Here is a 23,353-nt window from a genome sequence, read left to right as displayed (position 1 = left end):
CATCAACAGCTGGAGTTTTCTGACTAAGGATGTCACTGCCTGGTGTGGCAAAACCAGCCCATGTTCTGGGAGACCAAAGGGAAGAGCAGCCCTTGTTTAAGGAGTTCTGGTCCTCAAAAAGGAGGCCCCAGAGCTGAACTTTCCCCAGCTACTTTCCCAGTGAGCTTCACTTGGGAAAACTGCCCCGATGTGTCCCCCAGACCTCCGTGGATCCAGCAGGGCCCACCTGGTTTTTCAGGAGCTGTTTTCTCTGCTCAGCCAGGATGCAGAGCCCCTGCTTGGAGGCCACTGCTGTTACAGAGCTCTGGGAGAGCCACAGGCACCACGAGGGGCTGGGATTTCCAGCTGGGCCAGGCCCTGGAGCAGCCCTGAACAAGCACACTCAGGGCTCACACCCCCCCCTCTGGCAGGGGAAGGGTGAACAACACCCACCCACCTGCAGGTGGCCTGTGAGGTTTCAGCATCTTCCAAACATTCACAAATCGGTAAAAAAAAAAAAAAAAAAACCAAAAAAAAAACAGTTCAAAGCTTTAAGGCACTGCAGGCCCATCCCACTCCATGAAGAAAGCTGGGAATAAGGGCAGGATGGGAAGCCTCGTGAGGCCAGGCTGGGCCGGCAGAGCTGGGGCACTGGGCTCAGCCCTGGCAGCTGGGAGGGAGATTTACATGAACCCTGCAGCAAAATTCAGCCCTGTCAGAGCTCACAGAGCCAACATCCCCTCCCCTTCCCGGGGAGCTGCCTGGATGGGACGGTTCACCTGGAGTCCCACCTGAGCAGTGGGAAGAGGATGGAGGGACAGCCCCTCCATCTTCCCACCAAGGAATTCCATCCCCTCCTCCTGCCCTGTCTGCCAGAGACACCAGAGAGAGCACCAGCTCCTCCAAGACCTGCAAGTGGGAGCTGCAAGCAAAGCTCTTTCTGGGAACAAAGTTCTTTTCTGATTCAAGAAGGAAACGTCTGCGGGGAAGGGTGGGAGGTGAAACCAAGAACCAGCCAGTTCCTGCTGTCGATTCTCCCCGTGCAATAGGCTGGAGGTGGAGATGATGCTCCCCAAAGCCTACAGAAGTGTTTTTTTCCTCCATCTGGAAGGAAGTCAGGCAGCTCCTCTCAGCACAACCAACCCCAGCCGCACCGAGGGCGCCCACCCTCCTCCCCTGGGCGAGCCCAGCAGCTCCCGGCTGAGCCACAGTTCTCACCCAACCCCCCCTCCTGCTCTCCTGAAAAGCACCACCACATTCCTCCGAAAAGCAGGAATTTCCACCCGCACCGTCCTCCAGCTCCAACACTCACACCCAAAACGAGTTAATTCCCACCGTCCTGGGGAAGGTCTGAGCTCGGGACGTGCCTCGCAGCCGGGTCAGAGCGCACGGCAGAGGCGAGGCCCGGGCGCGTCCCGCGGCGGCGCAGACACCGGCCACGCCACCTGCTGCTCCACCACGGCAGGGGAGGCTGGAAGCTTTTGGGATTCCTTCTTTCCACGAGGTGAAAAAAACCTCCAAACCACCTCAGGGCCTGTTCTCCAGCCGGCCGTGCTTGACGCGCCAGGTCCAGCTGACGCTGCAGTCGGGGGCCAGGGTGCACTGCAGGTCGATGCCAGAGTCGGGCACCTCCATGTCATAGTGCACGGGGTGCCCCTCCTTGGTGACCAGGCTGAAGGCAGGCACTGGGATCTGGGGAGCAGAACACACAGAGTAGCACTTGGAGCCTTTTTTGGAGCGTCCCACCCCTTTATCACCCCCACCAAACAGCTGCCCAGGGCAAGGAAAGAGCTCGGAGAGAGGCTGGGGCTTGGCACGAACATCCTGACCTTCTCCTGTGAGGAAGTGTCTTAGAACTGCACAGGGCAGTGCCCACCCTGCTGCCAAACTGCTCCCACGAGCTCAGGGCCGTGGCTGGAGGTCCCTGAGCTGCCTGTGTTTGGGTGAGTGAACTCCCCTGCAGGTCGGTGGGATTTGGCTTTGTAAGCCCACCAAAGAGAGCCAGCACCCCCAGAACGTTTTCTGGACTGGTGCAACCTCTCCCACAGCACATTTTACACTCAGATGAGTCACAGTCCCACAGACACGGTGGGAGTTTCTTTCAGGGGCTGCCAAGGATGCCCACAGAGAGGTTCACTGGAGTGTGCCAACATCTCCAAACAAACACCACACGGCCTGTTTCCCTGAGCTGATGCTGCCGCTCAGGATGAAAAAGGCACACAGGGATTCTTCTTTAGGGGAGAGGGGGAAGAATTCATCTTTATAGTTGAGGAAAAGGATTTTTTTAAGCTGCAGCACTGGCACTTCCTAAGGTGCAGATCCCTGTTGTCCCTATGACAATTAGCAATGGCTTACGATTCAGGTTTTATACCAGGAAAATTTCTTCACTGAAAGAGTGATCAGGCACTGCAACAGGCTGCCCAGGGCAGTGGTGGAGTCACCATCTCTGGAAGTGTTCAAAAAACAAGGAGAGGTGGCACTTCCAAGATAGGGTTTAGTGGGATTTGCTCAAAGGTCGGACTGGATATCTTGGAGGTCTTGTCTGACCTTAATGATTCAGTGATTCAAAAAACATCCTCTAGTACCACACTCATGACATCAGCACTGAGGTTCTGTTACCAAAGGTGTCACTGGGGCCCTTGAACAACTCCTAGTCCCTGGATTTCAGGTGTTAGGAGGCTGTGCTAGGGAAGAAATTGCTCCTCAGACAAAAGCAATCACTCAACTCCCAGTTTGTGTCTCACCTGGCTGCTTATCCCCGTGGCAATGTCTCCCACCTTTTTCCTGTGGAAATCCCTGATGTGTAAATTTTCGCCACTGAGCAACTGGATCTGGATTCTTACTCCTGGAAGATGCACGAGAGGAGTGGTTACGACCTCACAGTCCACAGGAGAACTGACTGACAAGGCACACACAGGGGAAAAGACTCCTTTTTGTCACTGAGCTTTTCATTTACGTGGGTCTTTTGCTGAGCATGGAGCCTCCTGAAGACAGCAGTGACTCAGGGCAGAGCTGCATTCAGCAGGAAAGCAGCTGAAGGGATTGATTTGCACAACGTGCCCTCGAAATTACTCTGTGGACCTTCATGGTTATAAAACACACATCTTTGCACAAGGCAAGCTGAACACACAGGGCAGGGCACACACAGCTGAACAGGCTCTGTGTGCTCAGGAAATTCCCTGGATTTCACTGCCTTCCACCCACCCGTCAGCGGGGCGGACTGGGCTCCTCACAACCCGTCCTTAGGAGGGTTAGTGCTGACACAGCAACTCAAGGGTAAAAAGAGCTCAAAGAGCCCATTTCCCAGTTCCTTTAAATACTGAGGGAATGATTCCTGAGCATTTATCCCACCTGTGGCCCCCCAGACCCACCGTTGAAGTAGCTGGGGGTGTCGGTGTGCCGGCTGCGGCTCAGCAGGTTGTTCCAGCTGAAGCTCTGCCCGTCTGCCTGGCTGTTCCAGGAATGAATCCCAGAGCTCATAGTGTCCCTCAAGCTCTGAGAAGCCTTCATGGAGTTCTGCAGAAACAACCACAAGTTTGTCAAAAGGCTCCTGAAGAAAATGAGCCGGCAGGAGGGAAAACATGAAAGTAAAAGGTGGAGAGCCACGGGGATGTAAGGCCGGGCTGTGAGTCAGGCAGCGTTCCTGTGCCTCCACAAAAAGCTCTGGAAGGCTGAGAAGAGGGACAAAAACAGGACACAAAGCTGCTCTTAGCCAGGGCTGACTCCTGCAGATGCCAGGCTGCACAATTTGGGACTCCATGTCTTTGGAAACTATGATGGAAGGGCTTTTGTCCTCCCCTGGTCCAACAAGGCTTGTTCAGTGTTTCTCACTGGCAGTCCCTGCCTTGGGAGCACCAGAGACAGAGCAAATAAAAATTATTAAAATTAGCATTTCAGTGTCTTGGACTGTGCATTCCTTAGCATCAGTGGGCTAAAGTAAGATGATGGAGAACAGATACAGAGGCTGGGAATGAATAGTCAGGATTTGGTCTCTGTTTTCCTGCCCCATTCTTCTGGTCTTGCCCTAAACTTTACATTGGTGGCCCAAAAAAGACTCTGCACAGCTGCCTGGTCCAGCTTGGAACAGCTCCTGCACCCACCACTGCTTCCCCAGCTCCCTTCCCTGCACACAGAGGCTGCTGAGATGTTCCACATCCACACACTTGGAGCTTCCTGAGTGAGCAGACAGCACAGGAGAGCCCCTGGAGGGCAGGATCCAGGCTGGACAGTGAACTAAAGCACAACCCTCACCACCCCTCTGTGCCAGGACAAAGCTTTCCTCCCAGGGTTCCCTCCAGCAAACTGGGTGTCAAAAAGCAACAAGAGTGAGAAACCCAGATCTCTGCTGGTCACAGCTCCCAGTTTTCCAGAGAACAGCCCCATCCCTGCCTCCATCCCCACTCACCCTCTCGCTGGCGTCCGACACGAAGGGGCTGTCGATGCTCAGGCAGGAGAGCATCTGCTCCTGCTCCTCCAGGGAGTAAGGCTGGGAAAGGCTGTTCAGAAACAGTTCTGCAGCAAAAAGAAGAGAAGGGAAGACATTTCCAGTGGTTCCTTCCTTCTCCTCTGATGTGCAATTAATTCCCAAAGCTCCTTCAGCTTCAGCTGATGAAGGCTGATACCGGTGTCAGTGAAAAATGCCATTCCTCAGTTCCCTGACACAGTTAACATTTTAAGCCATCTTTTGGAGTTTTAAATTCACTTACAAATAGAAAATATGAGAGGAAAAAAAAAAAACCCTGAAATGTTGTATTATACTGGGGCAATGGAACTGGCCACACTAATTTACTGCTGGTCCTCCAATTCTGGATTGCTGCCGGTCACCAAATTCTTTGGCTGGTGGCTGCAGGTTTTCCAGTGGCCAGAACAAAACATCTGCAGACTGATTTTAACTACACTGCTCTGCTTGACATCTGCCATCCCTTTGTTATCACCCTGGCTTACCCCTTTGTTAAAAGAATGATGTTTGAAACCTAAAAATCCAGGCGAAATTGGGATTCTGGCACTGTTTTACGTGGTCACTTGAGCACAAGTCTGAAATGGGCTGTTTTCTGAGAGGCTCCTGCACCTCTCAGAAGGTCCCTCCCCTGCTCAGCGGAAGGAAATCCTGTTCATCACCTCTGTGGGGCATTTAATTGGTTAAGAACTACTAGTTTTGGTAATGTAGAGGAAGGTTGAGCAATCTGTGTAGCGAGAAAGGAACCGTGACCAAAAACGACATCCAAGCTGGAAACCCGAAAATAACTGCCAGGAGGGCCAGGAGAAAGCAGCTGTATCTTCATCCTGCCCTCAAGCAAAGAGCTGATATTCCTCTCCCAGCCCAGGGCTCACCGATTTCCAGCTGCTGGAGCTCCTGTTCTGAAATGGTTGTGGCTCTCTCCACGTGGCTGCAGCTCCTCAGGGGCACAGGGGTTGAGGACAGAGGTGGGGGATCCCAGGGCTCGGGGGGTTCCTTGTCCTCGTTCCAACGGGTGCCCTCGGCCTCCTGTGGTTGCTCCAGGGGTGGTGGTGGTAGGACTGGGCTGGCACAGGAGGTTTTGACTGACAGTTTTGGGTCAGAAGCAGTCCCAGAGACTGGGCTTGCTGTGGGGGACAGGGATGTCTGGGGGTTGTTTTCTTTGTTCAGAGATAAACGTCTGGGCTCTCTGTATTCGCCTTTCCAGGGGCTTCTCACACCTCCCACTGCAAAAGCAAAAAAAAAAAACCCATCAAACATTATGAAATAGAGGAAAAAAAAAAAAGATGGTAAAGTTTCTCCTCCTCAGAAGAGTTTCTGAAGTGTATTTGCTTTTCCAAAGGATACAAAAAGACACCTCCTCAAATTCTTGCTGTATTACAGAACCACCCAGCAGGATTAAGCTGAAATAAATTATGATCAGTCTTAGAGGCAAGACTGGACCACAAGCAGGAGCTACAGCTGAGGATGCACCAAACCTCTGCTTGCAGTTCTGCTGCGTGTCAAGGCTCTCCAGCTGCAGCTGATGCTTCAGCTGCCCAGCACACACCTGAAGAAACCCCCAGAGAGCAACGACACCTCCTCCAGCAGAGAAGGAAGAGCACGTGACAGCACACAGGAAATGTTGATTTATTTGGGTGAGAAGCACTCAGCTGTGGGCAACAGCCATCAGCCCACGCTTGAAACCTGTGGAAATGACACACTGGGCAGCAAAAAACAGGCTGGTGGCTCCCCAAGGGGTGGCTCTGACACATCCAGCAGCTCTGCCAGTGGGGGTGTGGAGGTTTGGCTGCATTAGGACATTTCTACCTTCCTCAAGTGCCACGCTGGTCTTGGTTTTGAGCTCTGCTGCAGATGCCCTCTGGAGAGGCTCCTTCTCCAGCCCCAGCTTAATGATCTCAGCAGTGAGAGGGTTGCAGGAAGGTGGAATTTCCCTCAGAGGAGGCGGCTCTTTAGCGATCTGTGTAGCAAACAGGAAGTGAAAGAGGTTACACCAGAGAGGCTTCATTTGATTTCAGGAAGGTTCTTCCCACCCTCCCCCGAGCATTTCCAGCTGAAATGAAAAGCACTAAATGAGACGTGGGCAGCAATTTTATTACAGCTGAATGGTTAAAAAGCCACACCCAAGTCATGAGCAGGGAAAAAAAGGAGCAGCCCCAGCACAGAGGTCAGGGGCACAGGGAATGCTGAGCTCCCAAAGCAAGGCTGGTGCTGTGTCAGACACCCAGCTGGGTCCCTGGCTGGGAATGAGAAGCTCTGGCAGCTCATCTGCTGGCTCTGGAGAGGGGCTGGGTCATCACTCACCTTCAGGCAGAGGGGGTGGTTGTAGTACTGGGTCCAGGGGTGGCAGCCGTTGAGCATGTGCAGCATCATGCAGCAGCTGCTCCACACGTCCACCTTGCAGTCACAGCGCTTCCCCATCACCACCTCGGGGGCCATGTGGGTCTCCGTGCCTGGCACGTAGTTCCCTGAAACCAGCAGGAAGAAAACTCACTGTAAGCAAGAGAACACTTCCCAGTTCAAGGTGGGAAGCTTCAGGCAGAATCCTTGTCCTCTCAGCTGAAGGGAGAGATGAATCACCTCCTGAGAACCATGGAATGGTTTGGGTGGGAAGGGACCCCAAAGCCCATCCAGTGCCACCCCCTGCCATGGGCAGGGACACCTTCCACCAGCCCAGGGTGCTCCAATCTGGCCTCGGACACTTCCAGGGATCCAGGGGCAGCCGCAGCTTCTCTGGGCAACCTGTGCCAGGGCCTGCCCACCCTCCCAGGGAAGGACTTCTCCCAGTATCCCATCTAAATCTTTCCTCTTAGTTTAAAATAGTTCCCCGTTGTCCTGTCCCTCCATCCCTTGTCCCCAGTCCCTCTCAGCTCTCCTGGAGCCCCTTTAGGCCCTGGAAGGGGCTCTCAGGTCTCCCCAGAGCCTTCTCTTCTCCAGGTGAAACCCCCCAGCTCTCCCAGCCTGGCTCCAGAGCAGAGAGGCTCCACCTCAACCCAAAAAGCAGCACTGAGTGCTCTTATAAACTGTTCCAAGCCTACAGCTCCTTATCAGACTCATACCTCCCACACAGAATAGGGATTAAACCCCCCTTCCAAGCAAATCTGGGAAGCTTGACATTAGAAGACATGTAACAGCTGCATTAAGAAGCACTGTAAAATCTAACTGACAAAAAAAAAAAGGCATTTTGCTTTAGTGGATGTCAGGATCCTTCCCCAGTTCTTGGGTGAGGTTACACGACGAGTCAGAGCAGGATTTTAAAGTCTCAAGGTGTTTTCTTGCAGGGACAAAACACCAAATGTTGATAAAACCTTACAAAAATCTTGGGAGATAAGGAGAAACCCCCAAATCTGAGGTCCCTTCAGCTGGCAGTGGGATGCACCCCAGTGACACCAGTAAACGAGACACTGTGAGCAATGTTCAGGCTGGGAAACACAGCCGCTTGCAAACGAGCCAGGAGGTAAATGTTCACCAGAAAGAATGAGTCAGGAGGGCAGCTCTGGAGAAAGGCAGCAGCAAAGCCTCACCTGTGACCAGGCACTTCCCCAGCCCGTCAGGATGAAGGTGAGCAGAGTGGCCGAAGTCACACAGGAGGGCTCTGCTCCCATCATCAGACAGCAGCACGTTCTCAGCTGCAGAGAGAAGAGTTTCATCAGTCTCCTCCTGTGTTATGGTCACTGAGATGGAAGAAAAGCATCAAAACCCCACAAAAAAACAGGGGTTTTTTGAGCCCAAAAGGCTCAAAACTCCTGTGGAGTGTCACTGGCTTAAACAAGTACTGAGCCGTAATTATCTCTGCTTATAAACTACCAATCACCTGCCCTGGGGATTCTTGTACCCCCGTGGTGGGGCAGCCTGGGCAAGCAGCCTGTCAGACCCCCTGGATGACAGACAGAGGTGACAAACATGCTATTTCCCAGCAGTTCGGGACCAAGGGGAAGCTCTCAATTCAAACACAGACCTCAAAATCCAGTAAGTAATCCCAGAATTAATCTCCAAGCCTTTTCTGAGGAAAAGGGAAGAACAAGGCATACCTCAAGCACCACCCCTACCTTTGACATCTCCGTGGAGAATGTTTTGAGCATGAAGATACTCCAGCCCCTCTAAGACCTGGCCCAGGTAGCTGAGGGCTCTGTCCTCTGGCAGGCAGCCACTCTGCTTAATGAGCTGCCCCAACGAGCCACCTGCAAAGGAACCCAGAGAGTCCATGTTAGCTTAGCTCTGAACTCTTCCCAGTTGTTTCCAATGAAAAAGTGAGGATTTCCAGGTCTGACAGCCCTTGTCTCCCACGCAGGGCTCTGTTCCTTCTGTTTATCCCCCGAGTTCTTGCTGCCCACAGACACCGGCCTCGTTCCTGAAGCTTTTTGCTTTGTGTCAGTTTGACAGCGCTGGTTTGGAGCAAAAGCAGCTGCTCTGTGATCAGATCAGACATTTCTGGGTGCTACTGATCACCAGCTGATTTTTCCCAGCCCATTTTTCCACAGTCCTGGCTGGAAAAAGAGCGTCGGGCAAGGGAAGGACCTGGGTTTGCTGGGACAGTATCCCCTTTTTCAGTGCCATGAAGCAGAAACCAGCACCAGCTGCATGTTTTAGTGAGAACTGGCAGCTGCTGATCAAAACAGAGATATTTTGAACTGGAGTGAGGCGGGACTGGGAATTATTCCCCCCCTTAGAAAGCCCCTTGCTGGTCCAGCAGGGATCACACACACACCTATCCCACCCCACTCAGGAATTAACACTCCGGAGACGTCAAAGAACTAACAGATTAAAAACTGGGGCAGGAGGAAGAGGAGATCAATGTCCACTGCACTGTGCTGTTCCTTCCTCACCCTCCATCAGCTTCATGAAGATGGTCACCCAGGGGCCTTCCTTCACAGCACCATAGAGGGGCACCACCCTGGGGCTCGTCACGGCCGCGCACGTCGTCAGCTCCTCCGCTCGGAAATGTTCCACCTGGACCTGGGCAAACAAAGCAGCACTGAGCAAACTCCCGGGCTCAATCCTGCCACAGCAGCCCCTCTCTGATGGCTGGGGCTGGGCAACACCACAGGCACAAGGATGATTTAACTGGGCTCCATCTGGGAGGACTTTTGCAGCATTCACGATTCTCTGACCTTCCTCAAGAGTGGGACAGCAGCAAGTGGGAAACACTCAGGGTGATCTGAACTAGTCCCTAAATCCTCAGCGTCTGAGGAAAAGGGAAGGTTGATCAAAAAGCCAGGCTGCAGTGCCTCCAGCTTGCAGCTGAGGACTGGGAGCCTTGCAGGAGGAAGATAACCTCTGTTTCAGCATGAGGATAGTTCTGACAGCTGAACATCCTGCTTTCAGGAAAGAGGGGAAAAAATTAAGGGTGGTGCAACACCTGGCAAAAATTCAACTCTCCCCAGGCAGGAGGGAACATGGAATACAGCCACGAGTGTGCACAGTCACTGTTTTAGGTGCTGTTCATCCTGAAAACGGTTAAAGAAAAGCCCTGAATTCAGCCAAGCAAAATAAAGCAAGAATTTGCTAAAGACCAGAAGGAAAACATGAGTCATTAAGGTTCTGGTGGGAAAGGATGCATCATGTTTCTTCACTGTCAGCAATCCAGCTATAGTTAGTTTTCTTTCACCTCAAGAATTCGGAGAGCAGGTGCCTCCAACACCAAGTCTGGTGAAAGAAGGTCAGGTAGTCCCCCCCTAGCACAGGCAGGCAGCAGGAATTGGACACAGTTACTCATGGAAAAGGAAAAAAATCATGGGGAAGCGTCCAACCTGCACGTTAGAACTCTCTAGATTCAGAGTTTGGTCTTAAAAAGATGCGTTTCTGACATCTAAAGATGCATAATTTGAAATCCTCCAGTACTTAGGGAAAAAAAGCTGACACCTTTTAAAGACTCCAGCCTCTCCTACTCTCATGTTTCCCTTTTCAGCACAACCATCCTCCTTCCTGAAAGTGCAGCCCTCTAGGAACAGCTATTTCTCCCCAGCCTGTGTATTTGCAAAATGGATCACAGAAAGCAAGCTGGTTGAGTCACCACAGAGTTCCACATGCAAGCTGTGAGGATGCAGAACGGGGATTAATTTGTTTCTACAGCTGACACCCCAAATGGATAAAGAGCTGGTCATTTGGCCACTTCCATCTGTCCCCAGGCAACACGTGGAGCCCAGTGTAAACAGGGAAAAGTGAACATTTTAAACTGAAAAATGCAAGTTCCAGTTCTTTCTGCATCCAGTATCTTTCTTGTGCTCAAGACAAGCACTTCCCACACGCTGGGTGAAGTTTTCTAGAGGAGGAATGTGAGAAACATCAGCTTGAAGAGGGGATGAAACTATTCAAGTTCAAATAAAACAGTTCATATTCTCCTCATCTTGCACTTGCCACTCTGCCTGCAGCCCTGAGGCACCCTGAGCCAAGTTCTGGTCTTAATTTTGGTTGCTAAGCTTGATCCCTGTGCACCCCCAGGTTCTCCATGTGCTTCTCTCCCTGCCATCACCCCGAAGCTCCTCCTTGGGCACAATTGCAGCAGCACTTCACCCTGAGGGGAGATTTATCTGCATGTGCCTTCTTGTGCCAGGAAACCCTCCTCTCTCACACATCATCATTACCTTCTTGGCAGCACACTGGAATCCTGTCTGTTTGTCCTCTATCTTGTACACCTCTCCAAAGGAGCCAATGCCCAAGGAACCGTGGCATTTGGTCCAGTGAACCTCTTCTCTGTACTCATAATCCACTGGCTTCAGTTTCTGCAAGTTCAGATCAGAAAACAAGATGAAGCAAATTTAAAAAAAAACCAAAAAAAACACACTACTTAAATGTTGAGCTGCACAGACAGAGATCAACATTTCCAGAAGCAGCACAGTGATATCACAGCACCCCTCTAAAAATCCCTCTGCAGAACTACTTCAGTCACAGGCTCGAGATTAAATGACACAGGATCAATCCACTTGATTTCTCTGGGCTCTGCTTGATTTAAATTTACTGCTGTAAAGAAAAGCCACCAGTATCTGGATGGCTTTGGAGCTCCAAAGCCTTCCCTTCTCCTGCAGGACATTAAATACAAAGCTCAATCCCACAGCAAACCCAGATTCATGTGACCAAATGCAGACACTGAGCACGAGCTAAAGCTTTCTGGCAGTCAGTAGATGGAGACTGTGCCTCAGGTGATGCTGTAAATACATTCAGGCAGGTAAGTGACACCCTGAACTCCACAGACAACACTGACAGGGTCACTCTGATTCCAGAGAAGTCCTCTCAGAGGAGATTAAGGCGGCAAGAAAGAACTGAGTTCAGAAGTGAATCACACCTTAGGATTGACATGCTTTGCTGTGCCCCAGCCCTGTGTTTGGCAAGGGCTGATGGATGAGCTCCCAGCAGAGGCACAGACATCCCTCCTGCCCCTCCACATCCACCCAGGCCTGGTTTCTGTCTGTGCCATCCAGAGGTAACAAATATTGCAGCCTGTTCACCTGCAGGGCCCGGGCTCCTGCACAGGCAGCAGAGAGGACGTGGCTGACCTGCCTGGGCACACAAACCCTGCTCAGACACAGCCCTGAGTGCCTGCTGGGTGGGCACAGGGAAGGGCCAAAACCTGAGACAGACAGGGCTCTACATCCTGCAGGGATAACCCTGAGATGAGCTCAGCTGGTTACAACGTGGTGCCAACACCACCAAGGTTCCACCCCCTGGGTGGGCCAGTCACTTAAGGACTTAGACCTGACAATCCTTACGGGTTCCTTCCAACTCAGAACACTTTGTGATTCTGTGATGATTAAAAAAACCAAACCCACTGCATCTTTATTTGGCAGCTTCAGCCAGATCAAGAGCCATTCAGAAGCACATCCAGAGCCCCTGGATGCAGATGCTCCCTGCTCTGAAGCCCAGCAGCCTCCCCCCTCCCCAGCTCACCTCGTTCAGCAGCACTCCTTCATTGGCACTTTCTTCACAGAGCTGCTTCCTGGGCTCCAGCCCACCTCCTCTCCAGGTCTTGGCCAGGCTGGCTAAATTCTGGGGTTCCCCAAAGCTCACGCTCCCCTTCAAGGCGTCCACCAAATATTCCTCCACGGAGAGTTTGTCTGAGCTGCTTTTCACGGACTGGCTGAGGCACTTGGGGAAAGGGTACTCCAAGTTGAGGCCAGAGAGGCGACTGTCTCGATAGCTGAGGTCAGCAGGGAAGCAGGACTCCAGAGCATTCCGCTTCCTGGCAGGGAGGGTACTGTCCAGAGGGGGGAAATGGGGGGGTAGGATGTTGTAGGGAAAGGGATGGAGAGTTTCAGGCTGGGGGACAGTGTCCCTCTGTCTCCAAACGTGACTGAGGCACTGAATGGGGCTGATGAGCTTGTGCAGTTCAGTTTTGTAGTGGCTCCTGGGGGAATGGGGTTTGCCCGTGGGCAGAGCTCCCTCAGGTTTCTCAAAGGGCAGCGGATCATAAACAGAGTCCTTGTTAAATTCTGAAGCCCAAAAACTGTTCCTGTAAAGAGCACTTGGGTGTGATTCATCCTCCTAGAAAAGAAAACAGAACAGCTGAGGAGGAATCTCGGTATAAGCACCCAAAATTCACCTGTTAGGAGTTCGCAGGGGTCCCCACAGTAGGAGGGGAAGGTCAGGGATTCTCACCTGGACGGGAATGGGGGTGCAGCTCTCCTGTTCTGGAGTTCTGGGGCTTCTCCTGCCACCAGTGGCAGGTTGTCCTTTCAGCTTGGACCTTTTCTTGTGCCTTTTCTTCCTGGCCCTGCCCCTGTGCCTGCCCCTCCAGCAGGTTGGGGCCATCTGCCCCTCGGTGGCGTGGGCCACATTGTTGGGGATGTGGTCGAGGCTGTCCGAGCGGCTGCTGGAAACCAAAAAAAAACACAGCAGGGCTCTGAGAGGTGAGAGCACAGCTCAGGAAAACCCTCTGACCCCCAGAGAGAGCTCTCTGCCTCCTGAGAGCCAAGGAACAGAGAGATAAAACACAACTTCATGTTTTCTGTGGAAGTTCAAGGTGCAGGCTGGCACGATGGTGAGGAAGAAATGTGGGCAGGGGAAGCAAAGCAAGAGTCTGCCAGTGTTTACAAAGTCTGCAAGGAACAACAAGACTGGATCATGGAATGGTTTGGGGTCTGACTGGATTTGGGATTGACAACAAGGCTGGATCACAGAAAGGATGGTTTGGGTTGGGAGGGATCTTAAAGACCTGCCGTGGGCAGGGACACCTTCCACCAGCCCAGGGTGCTCCAAGCCCCGTCCAACCTGGCCTTGGACACTCCCAGGGATCCAGGGGCAGCCACAGCTGCTCTGGGCAACCTGTGCCAGGGCCTGCTCACCCTCACAGCCAACAATTCCTTCCCAATATCCCACCTATCCCTGCCCTCTGGCAGTGGGAAGCCATTCCCTGTGTCCTGTCCCTCCATCCCTTGTCCAATATTCCCCTCCAGCTCTCCTGGAACCTCTTTCTTGTACATGACAAAGTAAAGAGGAAAGCACTGAACATCTGCAGGCTGCTCTGAGACAGTCTGTGGCTGATTCCTAGTGAACACAGAAATGATGTGTAAATGCAATCTATTTAAAAAAAAATATTTAAATTAATAAAAGTGTTCATAACCTCAACGCCTGCTCTGTTCGAAAGGAAAACAGGCTTTGCTCAAAGAAAAGGGATGACTGAGAGAACTCCAACAAAACAGCTTTAAAAAGCCAAAATGTGCTGGTGTGTGAAGCTTTGTATTACAGTCTGATTTCTAGGAACACATGGACAGACACAGCAGCCCTGGCAGCACTCCAGCTGGGGGTGCAGGAGGAGATGGAACTCGAGAGGAACATTTGTGTGCAGTTATTCAGGGGAAGAACTGGATGGTCTTCAAGGTCCCTTCCAACCCAAACTATTCTGTGATTCTGAGATTCCACACCAGTCCTTAGATTTGTGTGGAACCAACTCATCCTAGTTAAGGTTTTTTAGAATCAAAGCTGTAGGAGAAAACAGGACATTTGATCTTCAAATGAAGAAACCATCCCATGGACTCAGAGCAGCCTTTCCTGCTCAGTGATGCAGCTCCCAGCCAGCACTGCTCTCTCCATCTTCTCCTGCTGCTTTACTGCTGAAGGATCCCACAGGCAGAGTTCAGCCAAAATGTCAAACCATGCACCCCCCAGTTCAGTGTCTGAGAGCCCCAGGAAACAGCAGCACCTCACTGTGCGTCCCAGGCACCCACTGCAGGCTGCTGGGGCTGCCTGACAAAGCTCCAGTGCCCAAGAAAGCTCCAGGGCACATATTCCTCACTCCCAGACGACTCCTGAAAAGCAACTCCTCGCCCACCACAACTGTGACTCCTTTACCACTTCCAGCTTCTCTTGACAACTCCATCTACACCTTCTGCTGCTGATGGTGTCACCAAGCAAAGGTTCTCTCATCCCCTTTCATTTACCCTTCCCAGAAACAAAGCTGCTCCCTTTTCTGAGTGGAATCCTCCCAGCAGCAGCCCAAGTTTCACACAGCTTTTCAGGGGATGGGGCAACACAGTTTCAAAAGTTCAGTTAAAAATAAAAAAAAGACTGAGAATTTACCCTTGGATCCTTCTGCTTTAAAAAGAAATCACCCAACCATTCCAAACCAAATCTGCCAATCCAGAATGGAGGCAGAAGGCCACAAGGGCAGTCAATCTGCAGGCACTGACAGTAAGACAATGCAAGGTGTTTCATGGGGTTTGTGCTTAAACTTGTGTTTTTTCCCCTCACACAACAAAAAAGGGTTTGAGGAAGATGTTTGGGGAAAGGCACATTCTTACCAGGCCTCAGACTGAAAAACTAACTCAGGCAGGAGTGTTTGGGGGAAAAAAAATGCTATGAGCACACAGAGCCAGGGTGATTTGGAGCAAGTCCAAGTCAGCAGACACAGCAGTGAAGCCACTCCATGTGCTCATGTGAAGAGCTCTCTCACCTGTAACGTTTGCTGTGGGCAATAAAGGATCTCTCTGATAAAGTGGGGCTGAACTCCTGACTGTTTTCACCTGTGTGAGAGAAAACAGGGTCACCACTTGTCTCAGACACCAGGCCAAGTGTCTCCCAGTGACAACTGCACTCACACAACTCTGCCGACGCGCTGCCTCCGTGACCCAGACAAATCACTGCACAGTCATCTCACACCACCCACGCCACATTCCTGCTCCCCTAGCACTGGGAAGCTTCCCAGCCATCCCCTGATCCCCCAGCTCCTTCCCAGCTGACAGCTTTATGTGGGTTTTAAACACCTTTCAGAAGGCAGCCAAGAACAGATGACCCCCAGGACAGGGATTTAGCTGAGGTGCCCCGGTCTGTTATTTCTGTTTTAACCTGCACTGGTCTGTTATTTCTGTTTTAGCCAGTGGATGCTGCCACATTATTAGGAGATTTCATGAGCTTCCTAAATAGAGCCTGGGATGTGTCACCAACTCCACCCCACTTGGGATTACAAATAGCTGTGGCCTCAGCCCTGCAGGAGCGCCGTGCAATCTCCCCCCTCCCTGCACATTCCTGCTCCTCAATGAAGCCCAGCCAGCCCTGCTACTCACATTCTGCCTGGGCAATGATAGAAATCGATGCACAGCCTCCTTCTGTTTCTTCTTTTGCTGTTCCTTTGGTGATTACATCATTCAGGATTTTCCACTGGCTGTCAAAGATGGCCTTCTTTGGATCCTCCACTTTGCAGACGCTGCTCTGCTTTTCGCTTGCTGTCTCCTTCAGCCCCTCGGCCGCCGTGAGCTCCTTCTTGTGCTTGACAGCTGCATCAGGAGCTCCCTGGCATGCAATTCCCATCACTGCCATTTCCCAGCTTCAGAGAGACGCTGAGGGAGAGCAGAAAAAAAAATGAAGCACTCGTCAAAATACCTCACAGACGCAAGCAGCTCGCAGTCCGTGGGAAACTGAGGCTGTGGAGGTATCAGATTATTCAGTAATTTAAACTAAATCAAAGTCCTGCCCAAGCTCTGAGCTGGAGAAGAACCCCAGGGTGCCACCTCTCCACCCCTGACTTGGACCACTGAAAACCTGAATATTCAGTGTTATATTCTCAGTACTGAGAGCACGAGACCACGCAGGTTTCAAAGGGACATTCCCTCAGCTGAAATAGGATTTCCCTACAACACGAACCCACAGGAAACACAACCTTGGCTTGGCCCCTGATCCCCTCACTCGGATTCTGGAGAAGTTAAACCAGTTGTTTTCTTCTAAACCAGCCTTTGCTGTGCTGTCCCTTTAAGTGCAGAGATGCCTTCCTCAGGCTGCTCCTCTCACAGGTCAAGTGTAACACCTTCAGATGGACATTCCCACCATCAAACAACCCCTGGAAACTCATGGCCAACACATACAGGTGTTAAGTACCAGTATAGGAGAAGGAGAACCAGGAAAACCAGGATCTCAGGACCACTTCTGGTCCACCTTTGAGTTTTGGTTTTGTTTTGTTTTTTTATTTCCTTTTTGCTTTCCTTTTTTTCCCCACCTTGAGCAGCTGCTTGGGGAGACAGGACATTTACTCCAAGAGGCTCCTGGCATCAGGGATGACTCAGGAAAATGGGAGAAGGAGTGGGTGGTGCTCTGAAGGACCACCAAGGAGAGGGGAATGGAGAAGTTTGGGAGCCAAGGGCACGAACCCCGGTGTGATGAGTCACTTAACAACCTGGCAGGTGTACAAGGAGAGTCAACAATGACCACATTCAGAGGCTCAACAGAGAACAGCTGCTGTGCAAAAGAAGTGCTGATGACAGTATCCCACTCATTACACCCGTCCCGCTCCCTCTCCTCTACAGAAATTATGTCAGCCCTCAGTGCTGTAAAATAATCCCTTGGAGCAGCAGCAGCAGAGCCTGCCAGATGACTAACCCAGCCACTAGCGACCAAACTGACAAGTTCAGGGCTATTTTTATACTCACTCTCTCCTGACTTGCATTAACTCTGTCTCTCCTTGCCCTCCCCTCTCACCTTCAAGGTCCTTCAGCACCGGCCAATTCCCATGGCCAAAAAAATACCCAAATTCCATAAGACAGCAGAGGGAGGGGAGAAGCAAAACTGCAAGTCCTCTGTCACCACCCTCCGAGGTGGGAAAGAGTAACAAGGAAACGTTCCCGAGATTAAAGTCAACAAAGCAGGTGCCTCACTCAAAGAGACCGAGGAGCAACTGTGAGCAACGGCCTCCAAGAGGGCAAACTCAGACAGCTTGATGTGTGACTCAGGTCTAGGAGGCTGTGCAGGACCAGAACCTGCGAGCCCAGCCTGCTTTAAGTGTTGCTGCTCAGTTCTCAGGTGCTTGGAAGAGTCAAGGCTATTTTTATGGTAGGTACAGCAAAGCGTGGTGGGCAGAAGTTGTGATTAAAAGATGAAGAATCAGGATTTTCGAAGAATTTTTGAGATGTAATTTCTGCCTGGAGAAAAGGAGGCTCGGGGGGGGCTCTTATTGCTCTCTCCAACTCCCTGACAGGAGGGTGGAGCCAGGTGGGGGTCGGGCTTTGCTCCCGGGGAACGAGTGATAGGACAAGGTGAAACGGCCTCAAGTTGCTCCACGGGAGGTTCAAAGTGGATATTTTGGAAAGTTTCTACCCTGAAAGGGTGACCAGGCATTGGAATGGGCTGTCCAGGGCAGAGGGGGAGCCACCATCTCTGGGAGTGTTCAAAGAACAAGCAGACTTGGCACTTCACGTCAGGGTTTAGTGGGCACAGTAGGACCGGGTTGAAGGTTGGACTGGATGGCCCTGGGGGATCATCCCAACCTCAAGGATTGTGTGATCCTGGACTGGACTCACCTCTGAGCACCTGGAGGGGGCAAACAGAGGTGCCAAGGGCTGCTAAGCTCCCTTAATTTGGATGTGGGCCCCTGTTCTCTGCCCAGACCTCCCCCCCCAGCCTTTCTGAGGGTGATAACAGTGGGTCCTCCACTCCTAACCCCACAGTGGGCTCCTGACACCAGGTTAGAGCCTGTTTGCTCCTTATCTGCACCCAGGGTTTACTCAGCCCTGGTTAATAATGTCAGTTCCCACTGGTGTCAAACAGAAAGTGGGTTTTTACACAGTGAAAGCCAAACAGTCTCAGTGGAGCTCCGGGGGGGCAGCTCCTCCCCCTCCCAAATAATCTCCGGGAGAAAACGAAATACTGGATAAGGTCATCTGAGATTTGTAGGGAGGCAGAATTAAGGACACACTCAAACACTGCTAATAGAAGTGATGACCACGTGCTTTCTGCTCCTTTAAAACCTCCCCCTCCTTTCTCTAAACAAGTCCCTCTGCAGCTCTTCCCACCTCAGCTGGAAGCTGGTTGCAGCAGGGACCTTAAAAGAGCATTTCTGTGCTTCAGGAAGGCAAGATCTGTGTTTCAAAAGTCATGCAGACCCCTCTCCAGCACTGAATCCTTCCACAGCAAACCACAACGTGGGATCCTGCCCCATCTGCCTGGCTCCAGCCTCCCTGGACAGCAGCTTTGGGGAGAGTTTCAGTGAATTTTGTGTAGATTTGGGTTAAAAAGACTTGGGAAAGAGCTTTAAAACACACACAAGACTCCCTAAGTCAGCTTCACAGAATGCAGATTTCTCCTCATCTCAGAGCCAGTTTCAAACTGACATTTAGTTTGAAGGGGGGGAGAAAAAAAAAACCCAACCATGTTATCTCAGTGAGGTTTCCCACTTCCTTACTGAGAGGAGTTTTAAGCACTAACTCAGGTTGCCTTTGCAGCTGCTGCTGGTTCTGTTCAAACACAAGGAGCATTTTTAGCCACGTTGCTTTGCTGACCACCACAACAAAGCAACAGCTGGGAAGAGCCAGGAATTTCTGCCTCACCGGAGCAGGGAATGTCAGCTGAGAAGGACACACACCTTCCAGTGCTGATAGCTGTCAGGGAATGCTGCAGAAAAAAACTGCAGCCAAAAAACTGACCCAGAGAATTGGCTGATTATGATTTTGCAAATCGTCGTAAAATCAAAACCATCAGAGAATCAAACCTTGGCAAAGGAACACGTTTTTCCAAAGGGAGGAAAAAAAAAAAATAAATAAGATGGCACTTGTTAAATGGAGGGATTGCACTAAAAACCTGGTTTGGGGGCCAAAGAGAGTGTATGTATATATATATATATATATATATATATATATGGAAGTGTCCAAGGCCAGGTTGGATGGGGTTTGGAGCAACCTAGGCTGGTGGAAGGTGTCCCTGCCCATGGCAGGAGGTGGGAATGGATGGATTTTAAGGTCCCTTCCAACCCAAACCATCCCATGGTTCTATGCATAACCCCTTCAAACCCCAGGCACTGCTTCCCTTCATCCCCCCCCACCCTCCTCTCCCTGCCTGGATGTCATCCAGGAGCTCCCTTCCCTGCCCATGTTTCAGATGGAACTGAAATTAAGACAGTTCCTTTTTCAGCACGGGCAGTTTCAGGCTGTTGCTGTGCCCAGGCCTGGGCTGGTGATTTAAACTGCTCAGCGCTGTCAGCAGGACAAGTTTCACTTTGTGTCAGAAGGGGCTTCATAAAAAAAGTTGTAACACTCACCAACCCTCCCGACCTGAAAACACACTTAAAGCTGCTTTAAGAGAAGTGTTTAAGAGAGGGGGGAAAAAAAAAAAAAAAAAAAAAAAAAAAGAGACTTCCCTTGTGTATCTGAGAGCTCCAAAGCGAAAATAAATAGAATGCCTGACTGATTAAAATCCTGGTGAGTCAGAGCAGCAGTTGCTATTCCAGGGTGCTCCTGGAGCCTTCACCTCCCCTTGGATAACCACTGTGACCCACTGGGGTTTTGTTGCACCCCCTCTGGTCCCTCCTGTGTGTGTATCCAAGCCCTCCTGCACACAGATTTTCCAGGGAAAGCCAAACCTTCTCCCCAAACCCCCCAGCATTTCACTATCAGCCTTAGGTGACGCTGCAGACGACAGGAAGTATGTAAACATATTCCTTAAAGTGGTTTGATAGTAAATATTTCCCAAATCCCGCTTCAGCCACCAGTGTTGCTTACTGTAAACAGCAGGATAATGAGCCTCCACCGCCTCTCCACTTGCCAGACATTAAGATATTGCAACACTTTGGTTGCAGAATCTGCAGGGAAATACTGGGCTGGCTTCTCAGAGCACCCAAACCCAACCTGTGCTCATTTCCTCGAGTACAGCTCAGCCCTGAACAATCCTTTTCATGTTGCTGAACAAAGGTATGCTGAGTGACACCATCTGTCCAGGGTTTACAAACACCACCACAGCCCCATCTATTCAAAGAAGGGGCTCATTTTTCCCAATCTCTTTGTAAAACAGAAGGAGAACAGAAAGGATCAGAACAAACTTCAGCCTGGCAAGGATTTGCTTCCCTCAGCTGCTCCTTAATGACATCCTGGCCTGGACAACCCACTTGTGGAGTTATTTCCTAAACTGTAACAAAATGAACCAATCAAGCACCTAAAGGGACAACTTCCAGCAGCCACCACAAACACAAGTGTGAATCAATCCTGCCCAAGCAGGCAGGGCTGAGCTCTCACCTGCTGTTACTTCACACTGCTCTGCAACTTTATGTTTCACTTCTAAAATCCAGATTTATAAGATTTACACCACATGTATAAAATCCAGGGAATCTCCAGGGAAGCAGTAAGGCTGGAATGCCAGGCAAACCCAAAAGTTTAGATACATCTAGTACAGGTGGAAGCAGCTCTATGTGATCTGAAGTTATGACTGGTCCTGCAAATTCAGTTATGATGATTTTACACTGTAGAGTAGAAGAGTGAGCTGACTGGAATGGTTTCTAACTGTTCAGCCTGAGCAGAATCCCCTGGGACAAACTCCCATATGGACTGAGGAACAGAACTGCCTTTAGACAAGGTCCATGTCCTCCAGGGCCCTGGTGTCACTAAGCTGTGACCAGCAATGCCCAGCGCCCTCCACACTCAATTCCCACGTGTCTGGCCCTCCTGGACCCCCCCTGGTCCCTCCATTCATCCTCCTGATCTCCCTTTCCCAGCACCTCCAGACCCTTTCCTAACTCAGGTCTCATTTACTCCCAGCCAGCTGCTCCTCTTGGAACATGGGAATCTTTCTGTCTTCCAGGCCTGGCTCCCTCTGCCTCCACCGACACATCTGACCCTCGCCAGCAACCCTGAAAAGTCCCAGAAGGAAAGTGAAAGGGTTATGGTGCCTTTGCCTCCATCCTCTTGGCAGCCGCAGTTAACAGTTCAGCACCACATCCCTGTTAGAGCAGCTCAGCTCTGCCCTCCCTCATTCAACACACGGGGAGAGGGCTCAGGACAGACCTTCATTAACTCCAACTTCATTAACTCCAATTAACTTCATTAATCCCAGTGCTGTTGGATCAGGTCCCACCAACGCTTTCGGGTTTCGGTTGTTATATGTTTATTTGTTAAGCTCCCTCTTCACAGCTTCAAGATTCAGCCTCTTAATACAGTTAAAATTTAATAGTTAATAGCAAGTGAGTCACTCCCAAGGAATCCACTGGCCGTGCCAATAACAGATCTCGACGGAGGTAAAATGCAATAAAGCAGCTCACTACAGCCCCGACTATTCTTATCACTAATGTCACAGCACACCAGCGCCGGTTATTACTCATGAAAGGGTTCAGAAAGGCGGCCGAAAAAGAAATTCAGGCTTTGTTTATGGGTGCCGGTTTCACACCGCTCTGCCCCTCCATGTGCACGGCGCCCGACACATGTTTCTAATGCAGCCCGTTAAAGCGGGCAGGAAGCATCTGAGATCAACCACAGCGGCAACTTATTAATCAGCAAAGAAACATTTTGAACCTTTTTGGCAGACGAAAAGAAAAGAAAGAAAATTAAAAGATGAGTTGTGTCAGAGAGAAGGGCGAGACTCGGAGCGAGAGGGGAGCGGGGGGGTTCGGGATGAGCTGAGCTCGGCTGTGCCTCGTCCTACCTTCTTCAGGATCGGTGAAGTCCCTGCAGCGGGAGAGCAGGGAATCGGGGAATCCAGGGAATCGGGGAATCCAGGGAATCGGGGAGCTGGAGCCACCGGGAGCTCAGGGATCCCGGAACTGCCGGGCACCGGGAAATCAGAGAACCGAGAGGAACGGGACACCGGGACACCAGAGCACTGGGAGATCAGGGAATCAGGAGCTCAGGGAACCGGGGAGCTCGTGGAACTGGGAGCAGAGGGAATCGGGAGCTCAGGGCACGGGGAGCCCGGGGCCGAGGACGTGCCGAGCAGGACAGTGACATCCAGGCTCCGAACAGACACACACAAACACACAGCGCTGCGGCAGGTCCCGGAGAGCCCCTCAGCCGCTCGGACCCGCCCGGAGCCGCCCGGCCGGGGCTCGCTCCCCTCACACGCTGCTCCTGCCGGCGGCTGCGGAAGCTCCGCACGGTTCCTACCGCCGCGGCCCCCGCACCGAACACCGCCCCCCGGACCCGCGCCGGGCCCGCACCTACCGCTGCGGCACGGCTGGGTCCAGCACAGCCCCGCTCGGCACAGCCCGGCCCGGTGCCCGGCTCAGCCCGGCCCGGCCCCGCCGCCTCTCAGGCCTCCTCGGCAGCTCCCGCTCACTGACAGGCGGTGCCCGGCGCTGGCCACGCCCCCTCCGCCACACAGCCAATCACCGCCCCTCCTCACAGCCAGACCCCGCCCCGCCGTCCGTCGCGCCCAATCACAGCGCCCTTCCCGCCCTCCGGCCACGCCTCCAGCCGGCCGGGTTTCCCAGAAGTGGGCGGGGCTTCCTGCCAAGCAGGGCCCACCCCCCCGCGGTCCCTCCGGGAGCCGCCGCTCTGCGCATGCGTGTTTGGCCGGGGGGGGCGGGGCCGGGAGCGGCCGCCGGTGCCCTCACGATCGGCCGCCATGTTGCTGGCAGCTCCGGCCGGTCCGAGTGTCGCGGCCCCCTCGGGTCTGTCCCTCGAGCCTCTCTGACGGGCGTGGGAGGTGCTCGAGGCCACGTCGGTACCGCCTCGGAGCCACCTTGGTGGTACCTCGGTACCGCAGTAGCCGCCCCAGAGCCTCACCTTTTACACCGCGTTTGCC

General features: G+C 52.1%; 1 protein-coding gene across 2 annotated transcripts; it reads right to left on the bottom strand.

Moving 5' to 3' along the window:
- Nucleotides 1–1,395: 1,395 nt before the first annotated feature.
- Nucleotides 1,396–22,872, bottom strand: MAP3K14 (mitogen-activated protein kinase kinase kinase 14). Of its 2 annotated transcripts, none has more exons than XM_027904962.1 (16): nt 22,771–22,872; nt 15,931–16,203; nt 15,321–15,390; nt 13,028–13,238; nt 12,320–12,913; nt 11,020–11,157; nt 9,262–9,391; nt 8,485–8,616; nt 7,960–8,064; nt 6,740–6,903; nt 6,245–6,395; nt 5,311–5,661; nt 4,385–4,491; nt 3,351–3,495; nt 2,724–2,824; nt 1,396–1,671 (listed from the first exon to the last, which is right to left on the bottom strand). In XM_027904962.1, the coding sequence occupies exons 2-16, from the start codon at nt 16,181–16,183 to the stop codon at nt 1,507–1,509; spliced, it is 2,817 nt and encodes a 938-aa protein (XP_027760763.1). In that variant the 5' UTR covers nt 16,184–16,203; nt 22,771–22,872; the 3' UTR covers nt 1,396–1,506. The 2 variants fall into 2 exon arrangements, with proteins under 2 accessions (XP_027760763.1, XP_027760762.1); XM_027904961.1 differs by having other exon boundaries at nt 1,397–1,671; nt 13,028–13,241.
- Between the last annotated feature and the right edge of the window lie 481 nt (nt 22,873–23,353).

The sequence above is a fragment of the Empidonax traillii genome, unplaced genomic scaffold, assembly GCF_003031625.1.
Source record: "Empidonax traillii isolate 1590-97213 ecotype Southwest subspecies unplaced genomic scaffold, ASM303162v1 scaffold1106:size208277, whole genome shotgun sequence".
NCBI lineage: Eukaryota > Metazoa > Chordata > Aves > Passeriformes > Tyrannidae > Empidonax > Empidonax traillii.
This window is presented reverse-complemented; position numbering and strand designations above follow the sequence as displayed.